This window comes from Molossus molossus, unplaced genomic scaffold (assembly GCF_014108415.1).
Source record: "Molossus molossus isolate mMolMol1 unplaced genomic scaffold, mMolMol1.p scaffold_m16_p_5, whole genome shotgun sequence".
NCBI lineage: Eukaryota > Metazoa > Chordata > Mammalia > Chiroptera > Molossidae > Molossus > Molossus molossus.
This window is the reverse complement of record NW_023425388.1, coordinates 72,117,977-72,142,828: the sequence shown is the minus strand read 5'-3', so window position 1 is coordinate 72,142,828 and position 24,852 is coordinate 72,117,977. Positions and strand designations below refer to the sequence as shown.

Below are 24,852 nucleotides of genomic sequence, written 5' to 3'. Positions count from 1 at the left end.
AATATTAACAGTAATTATTTTGTATTCAGAATCAAAGCCAAAATTGATTTAAAATGTTTTCTCCAAAATTCTGTAGAATTTATTATGCCTCTCATACCTCATGGCAATTGAAATAATGTAGTTGTTTCCTACCAGTCTGCTAAAAATCATCAGGGGCAGGGAATTTTTATAATTGTGTAATTTGTAAAATTCTAATTTATGTGCACATCTTTTTCACTGCTGTACTGTCAAGTGCCTGACCCATTGTGGGTTCACTCCTCGACCAAATCTCAAATAAGGCAGTGTACCGACAGGTTACAAGGTGTTTTTTTCTTTTTAACTTTAAGGACTGGCAATTATTCAGGAAGCATGCTCTAAATTTGTCCCAGGTTACTTATTATTAGCTGAATTTCAATGTGAAGAGACCCTAGACAAGTGGTTCTTAACCTTCCTAATGCTGCCACCCTTTAATATAGTTCCTCATGTTGTGGTGACCCCGAAACATAAAATTATTTTCATTGCTGCTTCATAACTGTAATTTTGCTAGTTGTCTTAGGCGACCCGTGAAAGGGTCGTTTGACCCCCAAAGGGGTCGCAACCCATAGGTTGAGAACCGCTGCCCTAGACAATTTTATGTAGGGAGAGGGTATGAAAGAGAAGGGGAATCTAGTATGGGGTAATATGGTCCTTACAACTGCAGGAGTTATCAATGTTTTAACCATAACCAAGTAAATAAGGTGAGGAAACCTGCACAGATAAGTGTAAACAAAGGTCATACCGATTCTTAATAAATGAATTGATTGTACCTAACAGGAGGTCATTTCTAGCATCATCTTTATGGGGAAGATGTGTTAGAGACCAGAACCAAATATGATCATAATAAAGAGTTAGAGAGGTATAGATGGGCTTGCTTTTTGGATTCTGATGCAAAAGGTCAAATTATGTGGAAGGTCACTCCTACTTTGATTTATAGTATGATCTCTAGCTAAAACCAGTTAAGAGAAAGCAAGTCAGTGTAGAGAATATTCCTCTTCATCAAGTTCCTTCCAAAGTAAAGGTAGTCAAGATTATTGGAGGCTCTGGCTATTATTTTAGTAAAGAAGCAGATATGAATTCTACATAAATTAGAATTTTACTTCTCTTTCAAGAGGCCGTGATTCACATTTGCCTCACTGACATATTCTTAGAGCTCATAAACAATAGTGCTGAATAAATTTGTAGAAACAATTTATAACTTCTACATCAGCAAAGGCAGTAACATTCACACATAGGAAGATGGTAAAAACAAAGTCATGAAACTGCTTTGAGGGTGCTGATAAAGCCCCCCATCTTACTGTTATTTATAATTATTTTAAATTGTATATTCAGATTTTACCTGCATAAGCTATTATACATGTGGTATCTGACAGTTTTATTATACTTCAGTGTAGGACAGCAATTTTCAACTTTTTTTTTTTTTTATCTCATGGCAATATAAACTAATTACTAAAATTCCGCAGCACACCAGAACAATGTTTTGACAATCTAAGGGAAAAGAGGTCAGTGCCCCTGACTAGTCAGGTACTGCATGTTTTACAAATTGTGGCACAGCAGAGCAGTATGCTGCAGCACCCAGTGGAACATCACTGGCATGAGATTGCTAGTGACAAATAGGATTTAAGATTCTTCAGATCTTTATAGAGAACTTTTGATATTGACAATACGATTTCTAAAAGATGAACTAAATAGATGAGTTCCAGAAGTTTGGTCAAGGAAACAAAGAAAAACCTTATATAGTCCTGGCTGGTTTGGCTCAGCGGTTGGAGCGTCGGCCCATGGACCAAGGAGTCCCGGGTTCAGTTCCTGCTAAGGGCACTACCTCAGTTGCAGTTTGTTTCCGGCCCTGGTTGGGGTAATGTGGGTGGCAACCACTTGATGTGTCTCTCTCACATCAATGTTTCTCTCTCTCTTCCTTCCTCTCTCCCTCCTGCTCTATCTGAAGATAAATGCCCCCCAAAAAAGTCATTGGGTGAGGATAAAAAACCACCTTATAGTTATATATATGGTTGAAGCTGCAGCCATTTAACATGTGATTTAATTTATACTACTTAGGTCCTTTGTAAACACAGATGTCTTGAGTTTTTGAGGACAGTAAATACAGTAAAACAGATGAAATCCAGCTATGTAGCAAATCAGAAATATGTTAATTCAAAGTTCAAAAATTCCAAAATATTCCCTATTAGGGTATCTTCCCAAATGTTGGATTTAAGCTTTCATCACAATTATAAAACAAACAATAATTCACCCTGGCCCATTTGACTCAGTGATTAGAGTGTCAACACTCAGACGAAAGGGTTTTGGGTTTGATTCCCGGCCCCGGTCTTATGGGAAGAAACTAATAGATGTTTCACTCTCTCTCTCCTCCCTGCCATTCTATCTAAAAAAACCAATGGAAAAATATCCTGAAGTGAGAATGAACAAAATTTAAAAAAAGCACAAGCCATAATTCAAGATTTAAATTGTAGGCTAAGTAGTGATTGCTTCATATAAAAACTTTATGCTCCCAACTATTTCTGGAGCAGACTTTTGATTCTACATAAACAATTTTACCCAAGAAACCAAGAATTCTAAATTAAGAATTAGAAAGGTTGAGAATTTCTGCCCCAGTAACAGATTATTCTGACTTAATATTTCTCAGTGTTCTATCAAGATAACTATACCTACATTCAAAAATCTGACCCAAGCCCTTCTTTCCATGTTATCTGGCTGTATCATAATAAATCCATATGACTTATTCCCTGAAAAATTTTAGGGTCACCACTCCTACTCACTACAACACCAGGAATATTCAATTCACACAGCTAGAAATGCACCGATCTAGGAGACAGATTATTATATATCCCCACCCAGGCAGAAAACTCAACATAAGCAGCAAAACTTTTAGACCCACTTACTATTTCTTTACATTCTAAATAACAATAAAGTGCTTTCTCTCATGTTGGAAACTAAGCCCTCTAGAGAGTAAGGTAACAGAATCTTTCCAATAAACCTGCCATAGATGTCAACAAAGTCTAAAATTTTCTCGAAGTATAATGTGGAGCCACATAGACTGATCTCCACCTCCCAGTATTAATAACCTTGTTTATTCCCCATTGTACCAAGTTAGTACAATGGTTGGTCTCTGTGACCAGCAGAATATTGTGGAAGTAATCAGTATTATCACTTCTGAAGATAGTTCATACAAAAGTATGGCTTCTGCTCACTTTCTTGAATCACTCTCGCTGGGGAAAGCCAGACACCAGTTGGCACCCAGGCATCACTGTGGAGACACCCACACAGGTAGGAACTGAGTCCTTCCAACAGCCAAGTGAATGAGTGAGCCATCTTAAAATGGCTCCTCCAGCCCATCAAGCTTTTAAGATGATGCAACTCTGGCCGACAATTTCATTGCAACCTCAAGCTAGAACCACTCAGCTGAGCTGCTCCTGGATTCCTGACTCAGGAATTGTGGTAATACAAGTTTTAAGCTGCTAAAGTGGGATAATTTGTTACACGGTGGTAACTAAGACACCAGGCAAAGATCACTCAGTTTCTTGAATGGAATAAGCAAAATCCTAATTATAACACTTTTGACTAAGATATTAAACACTGAGTTAATTTTGTTAAACACAGTTTTAAATCTTTTTTGATATTCAGTATAAAAACTTAAAAAGCAACTCCCAACTCATTCAACTAAAACTCCTTCCTCACTGCTAACAAAAAGATTTGAATACATTATATATTACCTATAGTCAATGCACATCACTAATGAGATCACAGCCTAAAGTGCCAGATGTCTTTAACGATTATTCAAAATATAGCAGCAGAAAGAAACTCCTTGAATCTTTTTCTCTCATTGATATTGAACTGCAGTCCTGGGCAATGTTTCTAGCAAATTCCAGAAGGTCTGAATTAGGAGGCCTTGATTTGACTTTGCCTATTTTTAATTAGTTTTAAGTAAATTAGTTTTAAAGAAATATGAAGTATTCTGAAAATCAAACTGAGCAACAGTAAACAATGACTACATATAGCTGATCTCAGAGGTCAACACAAAGTGGGGTTTTTTTTGACATTTATAACACATCACAGATTACTACCAGAACATCACATAAGTTTATTTCAGATGTAACAGCAATGTTAAAATCAACAAATTTAATTCTTAACTGCATCAAGTAAACTTAGCCTTTTAAGTATTTTTAAAGTTATTCCCTCCAAAAAATGAGGGAGCTTTTCTTTTCCACCCCACATACCACGGTTTCCCAATAGTTCTGCTTTTGGAGGACTTTCAATTGATGAGTAAACTGCTTTGGGGATATTTCAGAACTTCTTTCCCCAAATAAAGACTAATCTGGACATATTATATATTGCATAGATTTCTCTGCAGATTCTTTTCTTTAGAACCCAAATGCAATTTCCATCCAGTATAATTTTTACCTATTTGCCCCAGAGTAAATTATCTGTCCTGAAAAATATAATGGGTATATCATGTAATCCAATCATCCAGTTAATAGAATTGTTTTATCTCAATGATAATTATTATCATATTTCAAAATAACCAACTCAACATGGGGCATTATTTCAGTCTTTACTGACTCATAAGCGGTAGTGCCTAGCTTCTCCCTCTTCTATATCCTCCTCCTCCTCCATAAGTAGATGGAATTATTTAATACAAGTCTGATGTAGAACGATTAACCTTTTACATTTACATTTTAGGTTAAAGTCACTGACTAGTGTGGAAAAAGAAATACTATAATGATAGGGAGCCTACACACTCAATTCAAAATTTAATATTTTTTCCTCCTTAAATAACATGTACTTAATTTTCATGAGGCAGCTATTCGGTTTTCAACAACCACATTTAGGGATACATTCATAGGACTGATTATATAGTCCAGGTGAAATGGTTATAGAAATAGAGGCAGTGTCATCTCAGAAAACTCATTTATATATCAAAATCTATTTTGATACCTGGAAGTTTACAAAAAGGCTGAATTCTTCAAACTAATTATGCCTTCTGTAACTCAAGCACTCTTCTCTTGGCAAGAGCAAGCGGAAGCTTATCCATGAAGGTAAAGGTGCTTAATGCTAAACTTTTATTCTAAGCTTAGATTTAGACTGCTGAAGTAACTGATACCCAAGAAACCAGCATGGTCTTTCTACATTTTTACTATTTTAAGATTAGAACCCTATAAACTCATTCATCAGCTATCTTCATTTTCTGTATTATTCTTGGCACTCAATTAAGACTGCTGAAGTCTATTGTACTTTGTACTTTCACATTCTCAAATAAGAAATTAAGATTACAAAATGTGCTTAAACATTGTGTAAAATAATTTTTGTTACTTAACATATTTGGAGAGATGAGACTTTCATTGCAAAATTTACATAAGAGGATAAATATTATCAATCAACCTTCCTTTTAAAGTCAAATGATAGAATCTTCAAACTCTGTGCATTGTTGTAGAGTCTAATAAGATCATTTGTTGGGCTACCGATATGGGCAACCATAAAAATTTAAATACTGGAGATAGGACTATGGAGAAAAACAAGAAAATTTCAGATGTCTCCTATCTTACAAAAAGTTCTCAACCCGTCAAAACCACTCCGTATGCACCAGAAAATGATCTGTCATAAACCAGTCCTGTCAGTAGAGGAGGTCACAGTGACATTTGCATTAGTAACACTTCTAGACTTTAACTTTTCCTAGAAGCATTATGTTTAACAATTCTCCCTTCCCCAAATCCTTAAATTCAATATCATAGGCACAGAATGTAAGCAAATCTGGGATGTTCTCCAACAGATAAGCAATAGCACAGCTATGTCATTCTCAAAAATACTGTTTAGATATTCTTTCCTATATAATCATGCTCAGTGGCCACACTTTTAACAGCCTGCATTAGCTGACACTGATGCATTTATTGTGTCACAAGTCCATCTAAACTTCCTTTTAGGTATGTTTCAATATATCCAAGAGACAACACCTACTTCAGGATTCTTTAGGGGTACTGACCTATAAGGACATCAACTCCACTTTTGAGGTTAGACTAACTACTGTGGATTTACTGAAGAAAAAGGACAGCAGAGAAAAAAAAAGTCAAACAAACCTCTTCAGGCAGTGTTAAAGGCCATATCTCTAGCTGGGATATTAAAAAAAATTAATCTCACCAGCTCACACTCTAAAAGTTAATGCCACTAATAACAATCAAAAGCAGGAAAAATAAACCTGCTAACAACCAACTCATTAGCAAAAAGCAGTTTAACTCAAATACTGAGATCAAAGTCTAACACTACCTACCCAAACTATCCCACCCACCCTCAACCACCAATGAGGACGGAAGAAATAATTGCTTTAAAAAAACAAAATAAGCTTAGTATTTCTTACATGGATAACAATGGTCCAACTCCTGAGATAGTACTTAGAAGGACAAAAGGTGGAGTTGAAGGCAATGTCTAGGGATTAGTACCCCACAAACCATCTTGAAAAACCCAAAGTACCACAAACACTAAACTTGTCTATAATTAAAGAACAAGATATTGCTGCTGCTTCTTTTTGTCTTTTGAAATATATATTTTGTAGGCTCTGCCCTTCAATGTGAAAGCAGGACACACACACACACACACACAAAAAGCTCAAAATAAATCGAAATTGACACCCAAATTTCTGGGATCATATTATCTTACCTGTGAAATAAACAGATCTATACCTTCTCTTTCCTACAATCAATCCACCTTACAAAAATAAGAAAACTAAAACAACCCAAACATGATTAATTTTGAAAGTCCTTGAAAGAATTAAAACTTTTAGAGGAAAGAAAGGAAAAACAAGAACAAGGAGTGGGAACAGCTTTAAAACAAAAGGGAGTGGGGAATCAACGGGCCTTTCTTTTATTTGGCGACAAGCAAGTGCAAGAAAGTTCATTTGTAATTTGTTCAGTTGTCTGTCTTTTGCACGTCTGCATTCTGGCCAGAAGGGACTTTGAGGTTTTTCTGCAGCACATGAGCATCTGCGGGCTCTATTCTCTTATAGTAGTTCTTCTTGGTCTCAATAATCTCAAAGCCAAACTTCCTGTAGAAGTCAATTGCCGACTCATTGCTGATCTGGACATGCCTGAGATATAAAAGGGTGTCAGAAAAAAAAAAATTAAGATTTCATCAGCTTTTACATGTTCCCCCACAGATGGCTTCAAATTGACTGGAGGTGGAATACTGCAGACATTTGTCAGATTCTCTTTACAATTACTAGTAATCAACAAAGATTAAGTATTAATTTTGGAAAACTTTCTGATGAAAGATTTACACTTTTAACTTAGCTTTCATATTTGCAAGACAGCTGGCTGAGATTAGGAGACTCAAGGAATAGTGTTTATTCTTAAAATCAACAAAGGGCTAGTTATCATACCATTTTCTATTGCAAGGAGGGAAAGGTTCCTGAAATTAAAAATGGGAAAATAACCATAGGGATGATTCAAAGACCATATTAACACATGCAGGGCAAAAAAAAAATAGATGAAAAAAAATTAGGGTCTCAAATGCCTCAATATATATATCCTCTTTATGACCGATATAAAAATGTTATTTTTGAAAATAAATAATTTGAGCTTTCTCAATTATTCCTCAAACAGCACTATATAACTTAATCTCTCCCACTGTCAAAGTGAAAATGAGAATCCTAATCTCTATATTATAAACAATCTACTGTTATGACCTAGCCTTGGCTCTTAATCTGAGGTTAAGATCCAAGTATAATATCAGCCAGGTACTCTCTGATTTTGATAATTAATTTCTACTACTAATGAGCACATAACTAAGAGACTTAAACAAAATGCAGAGTACAAAACTGAGGGCAAAGAAAAGTAATGGATTAATTCTTAAATTTAAGATTTAATCTTGATTTTATCATGTGCCCTGTTTTACCTCAGGTTTCTTATCTATTATTAAAACAAAACAATACAACATTCTAATCACTATGTCCATGGTGTTTCCAAAAGACAATAAAATAAGTGACTAAAATTTAAAGTTTCCGTAAAGATTTATGTTGTCAATTTATTAAATAAACTCTTTAGATAATTATATTAAATATCATTTTACTTACAGATAAATGTTGTCAAAAGTGCCATCTTTTTCACAGATGTTTAAGACATGATTTAACATTTTCGTTCCTATTAACAAGACAAACAAATAATCTCATAAATACCAATCTTTACATTACACCTCTTAACAATTATTGAGTCCTTGTAGAATTTAAAGTAAACACTATACACCCTGATTTTTTAAATACTTGTTCCTCTCTATACTATGTATATTTAAAACTGCTAGCAGAAAAGCAACCTTTATATACAAGACATTCCAGGTAGAAGGAAGACAGAAAAAGCAAAAGAAACATTAATAACAAATCTATATAGGACTTCCAACTGAATTATGTTAATAAATAGTTTTCATCTTATCTTATATAATTCAGTAACTATTTCCCAGTATTCCTTAAAGAAATGTTTTGACTTACTGGGTCAGAAATAATAATAATGTGTTTATGCGTCTTTGAAGAAATAAATAATAATAATAATTTTACCTATTCCTAGCCTCCGGTACGGTGCCAGACATCCTAGTGTCATGATGTAAAGTCTCTTCTGATTCTGTGAATGATCCACCCTACAGCATACCGCACCTACTGCAATATCATTGAAATAGGCTGCCATGGGAAATATAAAGATATAAAGTTCAATAGACAGAATAACACATTATCTTTCCAACACCATCTATGAGGAATTACTGTTGGTATCAGCATTAAATTTTATAAGCTACTCTCAATATCAACAGTCTAAAAAACCTACTACACCTTCTTAGAAATTTAATTCTCATCTACATTAAAGCTAAATATGTGAAAACACACAGGCCCACACTAAAATAAAAGATGGAGCATTTCCTTTTAAATTTCAAATATGTTATTTTGAATTCTCTGAGATTTTTCTCAGAACCTGGGTCACTCCCATTTCATTGGTAAAATAAGGAGATTAAAATGGTTAACTCTTTCTGCTCTACTATTAAAAACCAAGGGATCAAGAACACGAATAAACAAATAAAGAAAAAAACCTTATTATACCAAGTTTTGCTAGCTCGCCAACCTCCAGCACATCCTTGTAGAACTTGTCATTGTAGCTGACTGGAAAGATGACCTGGTTTAATCTCTTCAGCTGTTTAATATTGTGTGGTGTCACATCTCCCAGCTCGATCCGGCTACTGGAACAAACCAAAATGTACTCAATAAAATATAATTAGCTGCATTTGTTAAGATGAACATATTAAAAGGGTACCAAATCTTTTTTACATGATTGATATATCCAATCTTTTCACAGTAACGCCATATTCCTATGAAGATTACTACAGTAAATCCTCAATTTTGCAGACCTCAATTTAATGAACTTTGGATTTAATGGACAAAATTGCCGGTCCTTATGTCACATGTGAAAATGAAAACCCTGTTAATTTTAAAATGCTCTTAACCAAGATTTGTTTATAATTAAATTAACAGGTTACTTTTTTTGTAATCAATTATTTCTAATGAATTTTAGTGAATAGGCCATATGTTGGAAAAAACAAAAGTACTTATTTTGCCAACATAAATATATATATCCACAACTCTACATATTTAAATCCAAGAGCCACTGCTAGTAAACAATGTTGGGGGAATGGTTAGCACGTGTGACTAGCACATGATCACACCACATTATTCCTGGTCATTGGTTCTGTAGGGATGTGATGTGACTTTCTGCATCAGTTTTAACATGTATAGGCAGATGTTTCAACATGTGCTAAGCCATGCCCCACCCGTGTGCATTTGTTTACTCGAATGAACCTTACCGCACACCCTCAGGAGCAGATTCTCTGGAAATGGAACTAGAGAATCCACATTTTGAAAAGAAAAAAACAAAACAAAACACAAAATACCCAGTTTGAAAACTACTTGCTAAGAAACCATCTGTAATGAAAACACTTGATTCCATGGGAAAATAAATTAAAGCTAAAACGATTCAGATTCATAGTAGCAAAGCTATTTTGACTACAGAAGTGCAAACAAAAAAACAAATCAATTTTACTACCACAAGCTAAAGGTTGATCAAATGTCACAAACCTGAATAGCATCTACATAATTTTTTCTTCCTATTACAAGTACTATCATTAGTAGAGTTGCTTATAGACATCGTCTTCTTAAAAATATTAATAGTGGGTGATAACAACGTTAAAAAAATCATCAAATAAAAATGAGTTGAAAATAAAACAATCTGATGCCAACCAACCAGCTAGAAAACTATGTCCTACTCTTTCAGTGCTAGTTCCAAATCACAATGGCATTGGTCAACAGCAGGAAATACAAACAATACACCCTCATGAATAATTTGCAATATAGGAACATAGGTTTTTTTTTTTGTTTTTTTTTGATATTTTGTTCAGATAGAGTGGGAGGGAGAGAGAGAGAGAAACATCAACGTGAAAGGGACACATTGAGTGGTTGCCACCTGCACGACCCAACCAGGGCCGGGGACAAACTGCAACTGAGGTACATGCCCTTAGCGGGAACCGAACCCGGGTCTCTTCGGACCGCAGGCCGACGCTCTAACCGCTGAACCAAACTGGCCAGGGCGGAACATAGGTTTTTAAAACTCTGTTGGAGAAATGGCTACACAAAAATGTTAATCATCACACTTTTATAACAGCAAAAAAGGAAAAGAAAAATCTGAGTGTCCATCAAGAGGGGACGAGTTAAATAAAGTATGATACATTTATATTATTAGCACAGAAAGACAGTGTTGATATATTGTTTTGTGGGGTGAAAAGCATATTCCAACTATATATGTATATAAAAATTATGATCCAACTTTTGTTAATACATACTAAAAATGTTTAAAAGCATATTCCAAAAGGCCCTGGCAGGGTAGAAGAGAGAGGGAAAGAAACACTGATGTGAGAGAGAGAGACATCAATTGGCTGCCTCCCACATGACCCCGACAGGATCAAACCTGCAACCCTGGTACGTGTCCTTGACAAGGAATCAAATCTGAGACCCTTTGGTCCATGAGCTGACACTCTAATCACTGAGCCAAAGAGGCCAGGGCTGTTTTGTGTTATTTGTGACTAACTACCCCTACCCCTGAACATCTTGTATGTCTTCTTAAAACTGAACATTTTACCCCAAACCGTTTCATGATTAAAATCTAGTAGGCTCACATACCCACTGTTTACCACTCACGGGTTTTATATTGGCAGGCAATGATTGTTACCTTGTAAAATACGGGATCCCTTAAAATACAGGGATCACATAAATATTTATTATTATTATTATTCAAATTCCTCCCATTTAATTAACACATGCATTACCTCACATATTTATCATTTTTGGTGCATGGAAACATTTAAGTTCTACTCTCTTAGCAAATTTCAATGATATAATACAGTATTAATAACTACAGTCATCATGTCATACATTAGATACTCAGAGCTTATGCATTTTGTAGCTGAAAGTTTGTACTCTTTTACCAATCTCTCCCTATTTCCCCACCCTGGCAACTACTTTTCTATTATTTCTGAGTTTCTTCTTAAGATTCCATATGTAAATGATACCACACAGTATTTGTCTGTCTTTTTTTAAGATTCCACATATAAGTGATGCCATGCAACATAATGCTACTCTAACTTAGTATAGCATCACAAACTGGGTGCAGTAATTTATTTTAACTATACTGTGGCTTTATTAATTATATTTAGAGCACACCACCTAAAAAAAATCACTTTACTGCACTAATATAATGATGTATGTCAACTGTAATTGAAAATTAAAGGAAAAAATTTGGTCTCTGTATTTAAAAGTGATTGAAAAATTACATTATGAAGTTTATTACTAAGCAATAAAGAGAAACTTAAAAACCCAGAAGTAAAGCTTCTAAATTATAAGTGAAAGAACTTGAATTTAAAAATTTTTAAGAATGACTTCTAGGTAATTACCAGGCTTCAAGTATATTTCTAATTTTTAAAGGGATAAAAAACAGGTATTTCTTGTCTTCATACAGAAGGAAAAGGTGGTTGTAAGTCAGTGTGCTAGACTCAATCTAATAAAAGTTAACTACTAAAAAAAGTTTTCATTAGGGTAGGTAGATCAAGCCTAAATATAGAACACATTATTAATCATTGGGAATAGGCAGCTTAATCTTTTCCTGTGTAATTTTAAAATATATGTGTCTTGCCCTGGCCGGTTTGGCTCAGCAGTTAGAGCGTCGGCCTGCGGTCCGGAGAGACCCGGGTTCGGTTCCCGCTAAGGGCATGTACTTCGGTTGCAGTTTGTCCCCGGCCCTGGTTGGTCATGCGGTGGCGGCCACTCGATGTGTCCCTTCGTGTCGATGTTTCTCTCTCTCTGTCTCTTCCTCTCTCTCCCTCCCACTCTATCTGTACAAAGAATGGAAAAATGTCCTCGGGTGAGGATAAAAAAATAAATAAATAAAATATATGTGTCTTGATTAAATACATACACACACACACACACACACACACACACACACACACACACACATAACAGTCCATTGCCATAGAAAGTGAAAATATCCTATGATCAGAAATAACTTTGAAGTACAGAGTCTTTCAATATTTTTGTATGGACAGTCAGACCCCTACATATTTTAAAACAGCATTTAAATACTATAAAATTGTTTAGTACCTATTTAAGAAAGGAATTAAGCTAGTTTGATTATAAATTTTTTTAAACAAGGAGGTCTTTCTTTTCTTTTTTTATTGATTTCAGAGAAAGAGGAAGGGAGAGGGAGAGAGAGAGAAACATCAATTGGCCGCCTCATGCATGCCCCCACTGGGAATTGAACTGGTGACCTCTTGATGCATGGTTCGACACTCAAGAACTGAGTCACACCAGCTAGGCGCAAGTTTGATTATTAATAGACTGTCAGGATATGCTATAAACAGAACTTTAAAGTGTCTATTAAATATAACTGTTAGCAAAATTCACCTTCAAATACAGTTTAACTCTCATGAACATGATATGTCTGATTGAAATGGAATACTTCTTTAATCCTGATCACTTAGCTCTGAATTACTTTAAGTGGATATTCTAAATATATCAGAGTAATATCAACTTATAAATATAATTTTGCAAAGAACATGTAGTATCAAAGGCATGAACACAGAGGGCTATGTAGAAATGTCAAGAAAAGAAGAACATTACTTGACTGCAAACCAAAAGCTTTCAGAAGTTAAAAGAACTTCTAAAAGTTTAAAAAACCCAAATCTCCATTACAACATTGAAGAATAGAGGGTTTTTTTTTGGTATGTGCCCCTAGCGGGAACTGAACCCGGGACACTCTGGTCTGCAGGCCGACGATAAACGAGCCAGGGCGAAGAATAGAGCTTTAAAGAATTCTATCTGTGGATCTAAATTTTTCTCAAGTTCTCATGAATATCAAAGTTGCCTAATCAAAGAATAAGTCAGTTATTTCAATATGTGAACACCTATATGCTAACACCTGGAATGCAAAGGACTTTACACCTAGTAGGAAATACAGATGTATAACACAATGTACTAGTGATTGCATATGCACATGAGGTACAAAAATAATACTAGTATATAAGTGATCCTGGGAAAGGCTGTGAAGGATGACTAGGAATTCATTTTGTGGGAGCGGCAAGAAATGCATTCTAAGGAGAGGGTAGAATATGAACAAGATAGCAATGATGAATTCCCTGAACTACAGGCAATGGGTTATTGTTAAGAGAAAGAATGCTTTGTGTCAAGTGAAAGCTGGAGTTGGAGAGGAAGGATAACCAATTTTATGAGGGTCCTGCACATCAAGACAGTACTTGCGGAGAAAAAAAGTACTTGGTTGTCTTTTCTATCTATGCTTATCTTGGGGACCTCAATCTCAGTCTTATGGCTTTAACGCTGTCAATTTCCACATTTCTGTCTTTAGCTTAGAGTTAAACTCCTAAACTCCAAAGCATCTCTAGGAGACATCTCAAATGAAACATATCAAAAACTAGATTTGACCACTGAAATATTTTCACCTGCAGCTTTCCCTAACATGCCTTTACATCCTTGGCTGCAAATTACCCTCTTACCTCCTGAAGTCTTTGTTCAAATTATAACCCAGGAAGGGTTACTCTGACACACGTTTTTCTTTCCTTGTAATATTCTTGATAGGCTTTTTAAATCAATCAGGATCATGTTTTCCTCAAAGAAATTTTAGATGTGTTCCTTCTTGCTCTTTAGATCTGTCACTGTTTACTCCATGTACTTTAAAGTTATGTTATCAAGAGCATATATATTTAGGACTGTTATGATTGATCCTTTTATAATTTTATCTCTTTTTATTATAATAGCACTTGTCTTAAAGCCCACTTTGTTCATCAATACAGACATACCATTTTCTTCTAATCAATGTTTCATGGTGTATCTTTTATCATCCTTTTAACTTCTTTTTGTTCACATCCTCATAACTATTCTGTCACTACCGATTTATACATATTAATTAATCCCCCTTCACCTTTTTCATCCACCCGTCCCATCTGGCAACATTAACATGTTCTCTGTTCCTATGAGTCTGTTTTGGTTCTGCTTGTTCATTAATTTTGTTTTTTGGACTCAATTGTTGATAATGTATTTACTGCCATTTTACTGTTCAGATTTTTAATTCCCTCCCACCCCCCTTTTTAAAGAAGACCCTTTAACATGTCATGCAATACAGGTTTGGTGGTGATGAAATCCTTTAGCTTTTTCTTGTGCCTGGAAAGCTCTTCGGTAGTAGGCCTTGCTTTTCATCACTTTGAATATTTGTCAATCCCTTCTGGCCTGCAAATTTTCTTTTCAGACATCAGCTGACAGTCTTATGGGAGCTCCCTTGTACAAAACTACTTTTAAGAGTCTCTGTCTTTCAAGTATCCTATGATCTCACTTATTTGTAAAATATAATGAACATAACAATCTGAGGAATGGGGTAGTCCCAGAGACGTGGAAGTGGGGTACAGACTGACAATCCCCAGAAGAGGCGGTGGTGGGGGGGAGGTAAACCACAGAACTTATATGCATGTATGCATGAACAATGAACATGGACAATAAAGCTGGGGACAGGACAGGGCAGGGAGGGAGGAGGAGGGGGATTAGTGGGGGGAAAGGAGAAACATCTGTAATAAAAATTAATTAAACAAACAAAAAAATGAGTCTCTGTCTTTAACCTTTTCCATTTTAATTATGCTGTATCTTGATGTAGGGCTCTATGGGTTCAAATTATTTGTGGCTCTGCGCTTCCTGGACTTGTATGTCTCTTTCTTTCACCAGATTAGGGAAGTTTTCCATTATTTTCAATTTCTTGCTCTCTTCTTCCAGCACCACCTTGATGTCAATGTTGGGAAGCTTCATGTTGTCCCAGAGACTATACACGATTCTCATTTTTTGGGTTCTTTTTTTTTTTTTTTCTTCCTGTTCTAATTGGGTTTTTATTGCATCTTTATATTCCAAACTATTGTTTTGATTCTCGGCTTCATCTACTCTATCGTTCATTCCGGTAAAATATTCTTTATTTCAGTTAATGTACCCTTCATTTCTGACTGGTTCTACTCTTCTCCTAAGTTCGTCCTCTCTTCCCCTAAGTTCATTGGGCATCCTTATAACCAGTGTTTTAAACTCTACATCAAGTAGATTCCTTGACTCCACTTTATTCAGTTCTTTTTCTGGAGTTTTGTCCTGTTCTTTCATTTTAGATATGTTACCTCCTCATTTTTGCGGCCTCCCTATGTTTGTTTCTATGAATTAGGTAGAGTTGCTACGTCTTCCAGGCTTGGTAGAGTGGCCTAATGTAGTACGTGTCCTGTAGGGTCTAGGGTCCAGTGAAACAGCTTATTCAATGTTCACTGGAGCTGGGCATTCCAGGTGTGCACCCCGTGTACACTCTCTAGTTGTAGTTGAGCCATAATTGCTGTATGCATTTCAATGGGAGGAATTTACCCCCAAGCTTATCAGCTTCAAGAACTGGCTGCAACCACCATGGAAGATCAGCTGTGCAGGGGTCTACCTTACAGAGTAGGACTTACTCCAGTGGGGCTCTAGTGCCCAATTACTCTGCCCCTTGAGTGTGTCACTTGTAGAGGTGGCTGGGAGGTGCTCTGATGTAGTCTGAAGCTGTCTACCAGGTGTACTGGCTCAGGGGCCTCCCAGGAGGTGCAGGCCAAGGTCAGTGTTTTGCCTGGGGCCATCCAGCCTGAACTACAAAGTTATCTGCAGACGGCTCTACTTGTGCTGGACTTGGAGGTGCCAAAGAGAGGTTAAGCTGTAAACCAAGACCTGCTAGTACCGAGCCTGGAGGTATGGAGCATGCCAAGGCCAGATGCTGCTTGTTTAATTTTAGGAAAATCTGAAGCATTAGCCAAGATAGGCCATTTGTATGGAAAAGCCCCTAAAAACAGCTTGGGTGGGCCTGCAAGATGTGTGGGCAGGGTCTCAGGGAATCACCAGGGTGGGGCAAACAGTTGGCCAGGTTGTCGGCACCCACCTGCTGGCTCTCTGGAAGGATAGACTTAGAAAAGGAGCAATGGCCTCTGCTCGCACTTCTGTCTGGGAGAAAGCTGCCTCTCCAACTCTTGTCCTGATGTCAGACACTTCAGTTCCTCCTTATATGTTCCTGGATGCCTTTTGAGCTGCTGGCTCAGTGCTGAAGCTCAGAGAAAGTGAGTCTGACTAAGTCCATGTATGAGGCCTTTCAAGAGGAATTGCCTGGGACTCCAGAATCCCTCCATCTCACTCACTGTGTCTTTTATAGCCAGAAGTTATGGGGAATTGGCTTCCTGACACTGGAACCCTGGGCTGGGACCTCTTGATCCTCAGGGAACCTTTCCACAGCTCAGATATCCCTCCTGATTTTTACCTGTCACATGTGGGTGTGGGACAAGTCCATTCTGTGACTCTGCCCTCCTAACAGTCTTCTTTTTTGTAATGTTTTTTTTTAAATTAATTTTTTAGAGAGAGATGGGGAGAAACATTAATGTGAGAGAGAAAGATAGATCGGCTGCCTCCTGCACACCCCCTACTGGGGATTGAACCCACAACTCGGGCATGTGCCCTGATCAGGAATTAAACCAGGACCTCTCAGTCCACAGGATGACGCTCAATCCACTGAGCCATACCAGGCCCTCACCAGTCTTGATGTATTCTTATTTATATCCTTAGTTGTAGGACTTCTGTTTAGCTAGATTTCACATGGTTTTGAATGATGATTGTTCTGTAGTTAAGTTGTATTTTTGATGTGGTTGTGAGAGGATGCAAGTAAATTTTCTTTTTTAAAAACAAATTTTAAAGTTTACATAAAATTAAATAAACTTTTTTGGTGTATAGTTCTGTGTCTTTTTTTTTTTTTTTTTTTTAAACTCCTCATCCGAGGACATTTTTCCATTTTTTGTACAGACAGAGTGGGAGGAAGAGAGAGGAAGAGAGAGAGAGAGAGAGGGAAACATCGATGTGAAAGGGACACATCGAGTGGCTGCCACCCTCACAACCAACCAGGGCCGGGGACAAACTGCAACCGAGGTATGTGCCCTTAGCGGGAACCGAACCTGGGTCTCTCCGGACCGCAGGTGGACGCTCTAACCGCTGAGCCAAACCGGCCAGGGCTATAGTTCTGTGTCTTGACAATTCCCATGACTACCAAGATATAGAATGCTTCCAGTAGCCCCAAAATCTCCCTCATGACCTTTAAAGTTCAACTCGCTCAACACTGCAAGGCAAACATTAATCTGTTTCCTCACTGTTTTTCCAGACTGTCACATAAACAGAATCACAAAATACATAGCCAATTGCTTGGCTTCTTTCATTCAGCATAATGCCTTTGAGATTCACCTTGCTTTTTAACAACAGTTCATTCTAGTTACTGCTGAATAGTATTTCACTGTATGAACGGACCATAATTTACCCTTTTGTTGAAGGGCATTTGGGTTGTTTCCAGTTTTTGGAAATTATGAACAAAGTTGCTACAAACATTTCTGTACAAGTTCTTGTGTGAACACGTTTTTACTTCTCTTGAGGAAATACATAGGAGAGGGAATACTAGGTCTTAATTTAAGTGTATGAGACTTCCAGATGCTCTACATCCAAACCAGCATTGGGTGCTGCCAACTTTTAAAACGTATGCCACTCTTGTGGAGGTGACGGAGAGGCAAGTAAGGGGGCAAGCTTGGTGGAGCAAAATTCCTGGCTGCTGGAATCCCACACTGGGGCATGGTGGTCATCTTAAAAGGTGGAGCCCAGATCAAAAAGTAATGGAGGTTTTTCAAGATGATGACCAAGTAGGCAGATCTTTCTTGCACCGCCACCCAGAACCAAACTAGAAATAAAACTCAAGGAACATGCACTCTGAATTACTAAGTCAAGACTAGCTGAAGTGAAGACTTTTAACAAGGAAGGGCAGAAACCACCTAGAGGTTGCACCTGCACAACAGCTCGCACAATGTGGTCAGAGTTGAGCCTCACAGTCAGCCAGCCTGAGAGGATATGCCACCCACAAACTGGACAATCAAGACCCAACTAGAGCAACAGAGTCCAAATAACACACACAAGGATCATTCCTAGAGCATCCAGCTCAGGAGATCAAAGAGACTGCACTACTGGGTCCCACAGGACACTTGCTACATAAGGTCACCCCTTATTTATTAATAGTTTTCTTGAGGTGTAATTATACCATAAAGTGCACAATTCAATTATTTTTAGACTATTTACAAAGTTATGCAACTCACCTCAATTCTGCTTTAGAACATTCACACCACACCCCAAAATTCCCATATGCATGTCTGAAATAAATCCAAAGCCAGCCACTAAATCTTTCTAGACATGCCTTTTCTGGACAGTTCATACAAATGGAATCATACATGTGATCTTGTGCAACAGACGTCTTTCATACAGCATAATTTTTTGTTTCATCCATGTTATAATGTGTCAGCAGTTGAATAGTATTCCACTGTATGACTATGCTACATTTTGTTTATCCATTTACCACCTGATGGGCATTTTAACTCTATTTACTCTGTGGCTATTATAAATATCACAAGTCTGTGTGTGGACATATGCTTTCATTTTTTCTGGTAGATGCTTAGAAGAGGGTTTGCTGGGTTATGGAAAATATGCTTAACTTTTTAAAGAAACTACCTGTATTAGGCAGAATAATGGCCCCCAAGTAATGTCTGTGTTCTAATCCCAGGAACCTTTAATATATCATTTTACATGGAAAATGCACTTTGCTGATGTAATTAAGAACTTGAGATAGGAAGATTAGTCACACAGGTCCATAAGAGTCAGAGAAGATGTGATAACAGAAGCAGATATGAGAGATTTGAAGATGCTATGCTATTAGCTTGGAAAATGAAGGGCTATAAATCAAGGCATAAGGTGGCCTATAGAAGCTAAAAAGAAAATACATTCTCATGTAGAGTCTCTAGGAAACATAATCCTGTTGTATTAGTCTCCTGGAGCTGCCTTAAGAAATTTACCACAAACTCAGTGGCTTAAAACACAGAAATATTATTCTCTCCAAGTTCTGGGAGATAGAAGTTCAAAATCAGGATATCAGCAGAACCATGCTCTCATGCTCTCTCGCTGTCAAGAGATCTTAGGCTCTGGACTAGAATCCTCCCTTGCCTCTGCACTGCTCCTAGTGGTCTCAGATAATTCTTGGCTTGTGGCAGCACAACACTAGTGTCTGCCTCTATCTTCACGTGGTGATGTGTGTGTGTGTCCTCTTAAGAACAGTAGTCATTAGATTTAGGTTCCACCCTAAGTGAGTATGACCTCATCTTATTTTTTTAAAAGACAGATTCATTATTTTTATTTTCTTATTTATTGATTTGAGAAAGGGAAAGGGAGAAAGGAAGGGGGAGGAGAGGGATAAAAACATTGACTTGTTACTCACTCATTTCTGCATTCATTGGTTGATTCTTTTTTTTTATCCTCACCCGAGGACATTTTTCCATTTTTTGTTCAGACAGAGTGGGAGGGAGAGAGAGGAAGAGAGAGAGAAACATCGAATGTGAAGGGACACATCGAGTGGCTGCCACCCGCACGACCAACCAGGGCCGGGGACAAACTGCAACCTAGGTACGTGCCCTTAGCGGGAACCGAACCCGGGTCTCTCTGTACTACAGGCCGACACTCCAACCGCTGAGCCAAACCGGCCAGGGCCATTGGTTGATTCTTTTGTTGTTGTTGTTAATCCTCACCCGAGACTATTTCTCTACTGATTTTTAGATAGAGTAGAAGGGAAGGAGAGAAACGTCGATGTGAGAGAGACAGATTGACTGGTTGCCTCCTGCACAACCCTGACCAACCAGGGCCGGGAATCAAACCTGCAACCCAGATACATGCCCTTGACTGGGAATCAAACCCGAGACCAGTCAGTCCTCGGGCCAATGCTCTAACCACTGAGCCAAATCAGCCAGAGCCATTGGTTGATTCTGGTACGTGCCCTCACCAGGGACTGAAATGGTAACATTGGCATACTGGGACAACACTCTAAGCAACTAAGCTACCCAGCCAGAGAGAGCATGGCCTCATCTTAATTACACCTGCAAAGACCCTATTCTCCAAAGGCCCTATTTCTAAAGGCCACATACTGAGATTCCAGGTAGGTATAAGTTTTCAGAAGATACTATTCAAACATCACTATACCTACCAACACCTTAATTTTAGCGCAGAAACTAAGGTAATACGTGTTGTTTTTTTAAATCCTCACCTGAGGATATTTTTCTTTTTATTTTCAGATAGAGTGGGAGGGAGAGAGAGGGAGAAAGAACCATGGACGTGAGAGGGACACATCAACTGGTTGCCTCCCGCACAATCCTGACCAGGGGCAGGGATGAACTGCAACCGAACTACCCTTGACCGGAATTGAACCCGTGACGCATTGGTCAGCGGGCCGACACTCTACCACTGAGCCAAACCAACCAGGACAACACATGTGTTGTTTTAAGCGACTGTTTGTAGTAATTTGTTACAGCAGTAATGGAAAACTAAACTGTTTTTCAAAGTGTCTGCACTATTTACATTTTGACCTCTAACATTAGAATTCCAATTTCTGCATATCCTTGCCAACACTTTTTACTGCCTTTCTATTTATAGACATCCTAGTGGTGTGGAGTCATAATCTCATTAGATTTGCCTTTCTCTAAAGGCTAATGATGCCAAGCATCTTTCTGTATGGTTATTTGCCATTTGTGCATTTTATTTGTTGAAATGTCTATTTAAATATTTTGATCAAGGTCCAGGCCTGTAAATAAATCTATAATTTTTACATTAATTCATAAGCACTCCCATTTTTAAATTGGATTGCTTATCTTATTGAGTTGTACGAGTTCAAAAAGTAATTTACGTATTATATATAATTTATAACTATTTTCTCCTAATCTGTGGCTTAGCTTTTAATTTTCTTAACAGTGTACTGCAGTAATGTAAGCTATTATTGATAGAGAAAACTGGAAACTTTTTGCACCATATCACAAATGTAAATCTAAAACAATATTAAAACTAAATTTACAACTATTCTAAAGTGTTTTTTTTTTGTTTTGTTTTTAAGGAGGAGGAACTATCAGATTAAGAGACCATGAGACATTGCCATGTGTGAACCTTTTTGGATTCTGCTTTGAACAAACTTATTTTAAAAAGACTTTTAATAAGGTTTATGAGAAAAAACAAATATAGCCTAGGTATCAAATCATAATATATTAAGTATAAAAGTATTGTAGTTACTTTTTTCCCCATAAGTCCTTCTATGTTCAAGACTCATACTAAAGGATTTACAAATAAAGTGGGTTAGCACATACCTTGGAGATACCATGAGTTCGGTTCCAGACTACCACAATAAAGCAAATATTGCAAAATGTAAGTCACATAAATTTTTGGTTTCCCAGTGCATTTAAAAGCTATGTTTCCACTATATCTAAAAAAATGTACATGGCTCTGCCGGTGTGGCTCAGTGATTGAGCATCGACCCATGCACTAAGAGGTCGCCAGTGTGATTCCCAGTCAGGGCACATGTCCAGGTTGGGGGCCTGTTCCCCAATGGGGGCATGCAGAAGGTGGCCAATCAATGTTTCCATCTCTCTTCCTCTCCCTTCCTCTGTCTAATATATCAATAAAGAAAAAAAATTTTTAAAGAAAATAAAAATATATACATGCCTTAATTTAAAAGTACTACTAAAATGTATACTAGCACCTGAGCCTTCAGTGGGTTGAGACATAAGATTTTTGCAGGTAGAGGGTCTTGCCTTGTGATGGCTGCTGACTGAACAGAGTGGTGGTTGCTAAAAGATGGGGTTGCTGTGGTAATTTCTTAAAATAAGACAATAAAGCCTGCTGCATTGAATTACTTTTGCTTTCACTACTTCTTTGTAGCATGCAATGCTTATGATAGCATTTTAATACACACAGTACTTCTTTCAAAAATGAAGTTAATCCTCAGACCCTGCACCTGCTTTCTCAAGTAAGTTTACGTAATATTCTAAATCCTATGTTGTCATTTTAACAATCTTCACAGTATCTTAACCAGAAAGTAGATTCCATCTCAAGAAACCACTTTCTTTGCTCAACCATAAGCAGCAACTTCTTCTAATTCCACCACATTTGCAGTTACCTCCTCCACTGAAGTCTTAAGCCCTTCAGTCATCCACGAGGGTTGGATTAAACTTTTTCCAAACTCTTGTTAATTTTTTTTTAAACCTCTTCCCGTGAATTATGAATGTTCTTAATGACATCTAGAATGGTGAATCCTTTCCAGGTTTTCAATTTACTATGCCCAGTATATCAGAGGAATCACCATCTATGGCAGCCATAGCCTTAAAAAATGTATTTCTTAAATAGTAAGACTTTAAAGTCCAAGTTACTGCTGATCCGTGGGCTGTAGAATGGATATTGTGCTATCTTGTTGTACATCTTGTTGTACATCTCCATCAGAGCTCTTGGGTGACCAGGTGCATTGTCAATGAGTAATATTTTAAAAATCTGTCTGAGCAGTAGGTCTTAACAGTGGGATTAAAATATTCAGTAAACCATGCTGTAAACAGATGTGCTGCCATTCAGGTTTTATTGTTCCATTTATAAAGCATAGGCAGGGTAGATTTTACCATAATCTTAAGGGCCCTAAGATTTTCCAGAATAGTAAATGAACATTGGAAGCAATAAGAGAGGTGGCCTGTGCTTTGAAGCCAGGCACCGACTTCTCTCTTCTCCCAAAACAAAGCTATTTCATCTCAACTGAAATTCTGCTGTTTATAGTGTAGCCACCTTCACTATCTTAGCTAGATCTTCCGGATAATTTGCTGCTTCACTTTGCACTTTCATGTTATGGAGGCGGCTTCTTTCCTTAAACTGCATGAACCAACCTCTGCTAGCTTCAAATTTTCCTTTTGCAGCTTCCTCACCTCTCTCAGCCTTCATACAATTGAAGATAGTTCCTTGCTCTGGATTAGGCTTTGGCTTCAGGAAATGTTGTGGCTGGTCTGATTTTTAATCTAGACCACTAAAACTTCCCCATATCAGCAATCAGGCTGATTAGCATTCTTATCATTCATGTGTTCAGTAGACTAGCACTTTTAATTTCTCTTTAGAACTTTTCCCTTGCATTTACAACTTGACTATTTGGTGCAAGAGGCCTAGCTTTTGCTCTATTTTCTTTTGACATGCTTTCCTTACTAAGTGTAATCATTTCTAGCTTCTGACCTAGAGTGAGAGACATGCAATCTTCCTGTCACTTGAACATTCAGAGAGGCCCATGTAGGGTTATTAACTGACCTAATTTCAATATTTTAAAATAAATTTTTTTTTCTTTATTGATTTTTAGAGAGAGATGGAGAGATAAAAACATCGATGAGAGAGAACATTGACTGGCCGCCTCCTGCATGACCCCCACTGGGGATTGGGCTCACAAGCTGGGCATGTGCCCTGACCAGGAATCAAACCAGTGACCTCTTGGTGCATGGGTTGAGGCTCAACCACTGAGCAACACTGGCCAGGCTAATCTCAGTACTGTGTCTCAAGGAATAGGGAGGCCAAAGAACAGTGAGAGAGAGAACGGGCCAATTGGTGGAGCAGTCAGAACACACTTAACATTTATTAAGTTCTCTGTCTTATAGCGGTATGGCTCAGGGCACCCCAAAACAATTACAACAGTACATAAAAAAATCACTGATCACAGATCACCATAACAAATACAATAATGAAAAAGTTTGAAATACTGCAAGCATTACCAAAATGTGAGATACTAAGTGAGCAAATGCTTTTGGGAAAATGGCTCCGACGGACTTGCTTAAGCAGGGTTGCCACAAACCTTCAATTTGTAAAAAAGCAGTATCTGTGAAGCACAATAAAATCAGGTATGCATGCATATCAAGGATTTCCTTTGAGGTACTCCAGCAAAAAGGGAAAACAGAAACAAATAGGTCAGGCAAAGGTGAAATAACATCATGGGAATTCTACTTACTAGAATTAGATGCATGAGGGCTCACTGTACAATTTTCTTTACCTTTACAGAGCTGAAATTTTCCATAACAAAAAGTGAAATAAGCAAATATTATTCATTACATAAGGCACTATAAGCTGCAGTATTTTGAAGTTATGTTAACTTTTACAGCAATTTTGGCTGGGAAATAACAACGATGTTACTTTTGATATTAGAATTCAAGGTAGAAAATACTTGATACCTCATTTATCCTTTACTATTTGAAAAAGTAAAAGGAGGTGACAATCTGAAACCTTTAACAAACCACATCTTCTCAATTTCCAGCTGTACCAAGCCTTCGGTTTGTAGAAGAGAAGGTGAATGAGAGCTGGATGAGAAT

The 24,852-nt window shown here is 37.4% G+C and overlaps 1 protein-coding gene across 2 annotated transcripts in view; it reads right to left on the bottom strand.

Moving 5' to 3' along the window:
• Positions 1 to 3,683: 3,683 nt before the first annotated feature.
• Positions 3,684 to 24,852, bottom strand: part of NAA50 (N-alpha-acetyltransferase 50, NatE catalytic subunit) — a 33,044-nt gene continuing 11,875 nt past the window's right edge. The window contains exons 2-5 of one of the 2 annotated variants that reach the window (XM_036242899.1): positions 9,095 to 9,228; positions 8,564 to 8,683; positions 8,090 to 8,156; positions 3,684 to 7,105 (exon numbers count right to left, since the gene is read on the bottom strand). In XM_036242899.1, coding sequence (XP_036098792.1) covers positions 6,928 to 7,105; positions 8,090 to 8,156; positions 8,564 to 8,683; positions 9,095 to 9,228 — 499 coding nt within the window. In that variant the 3' untranslated portion in view covers positions 3,684 to 6,927. Of the gene's footprint in view, positions 7,106 to 8,089; positions 8,157 to 8,563; positions 8,684 to 9,094; positions 9,232 to 24,852 lie in introns of both variants that reach the window. The other variant, XM_036242898.1, reaches the window with a different exon arrangement.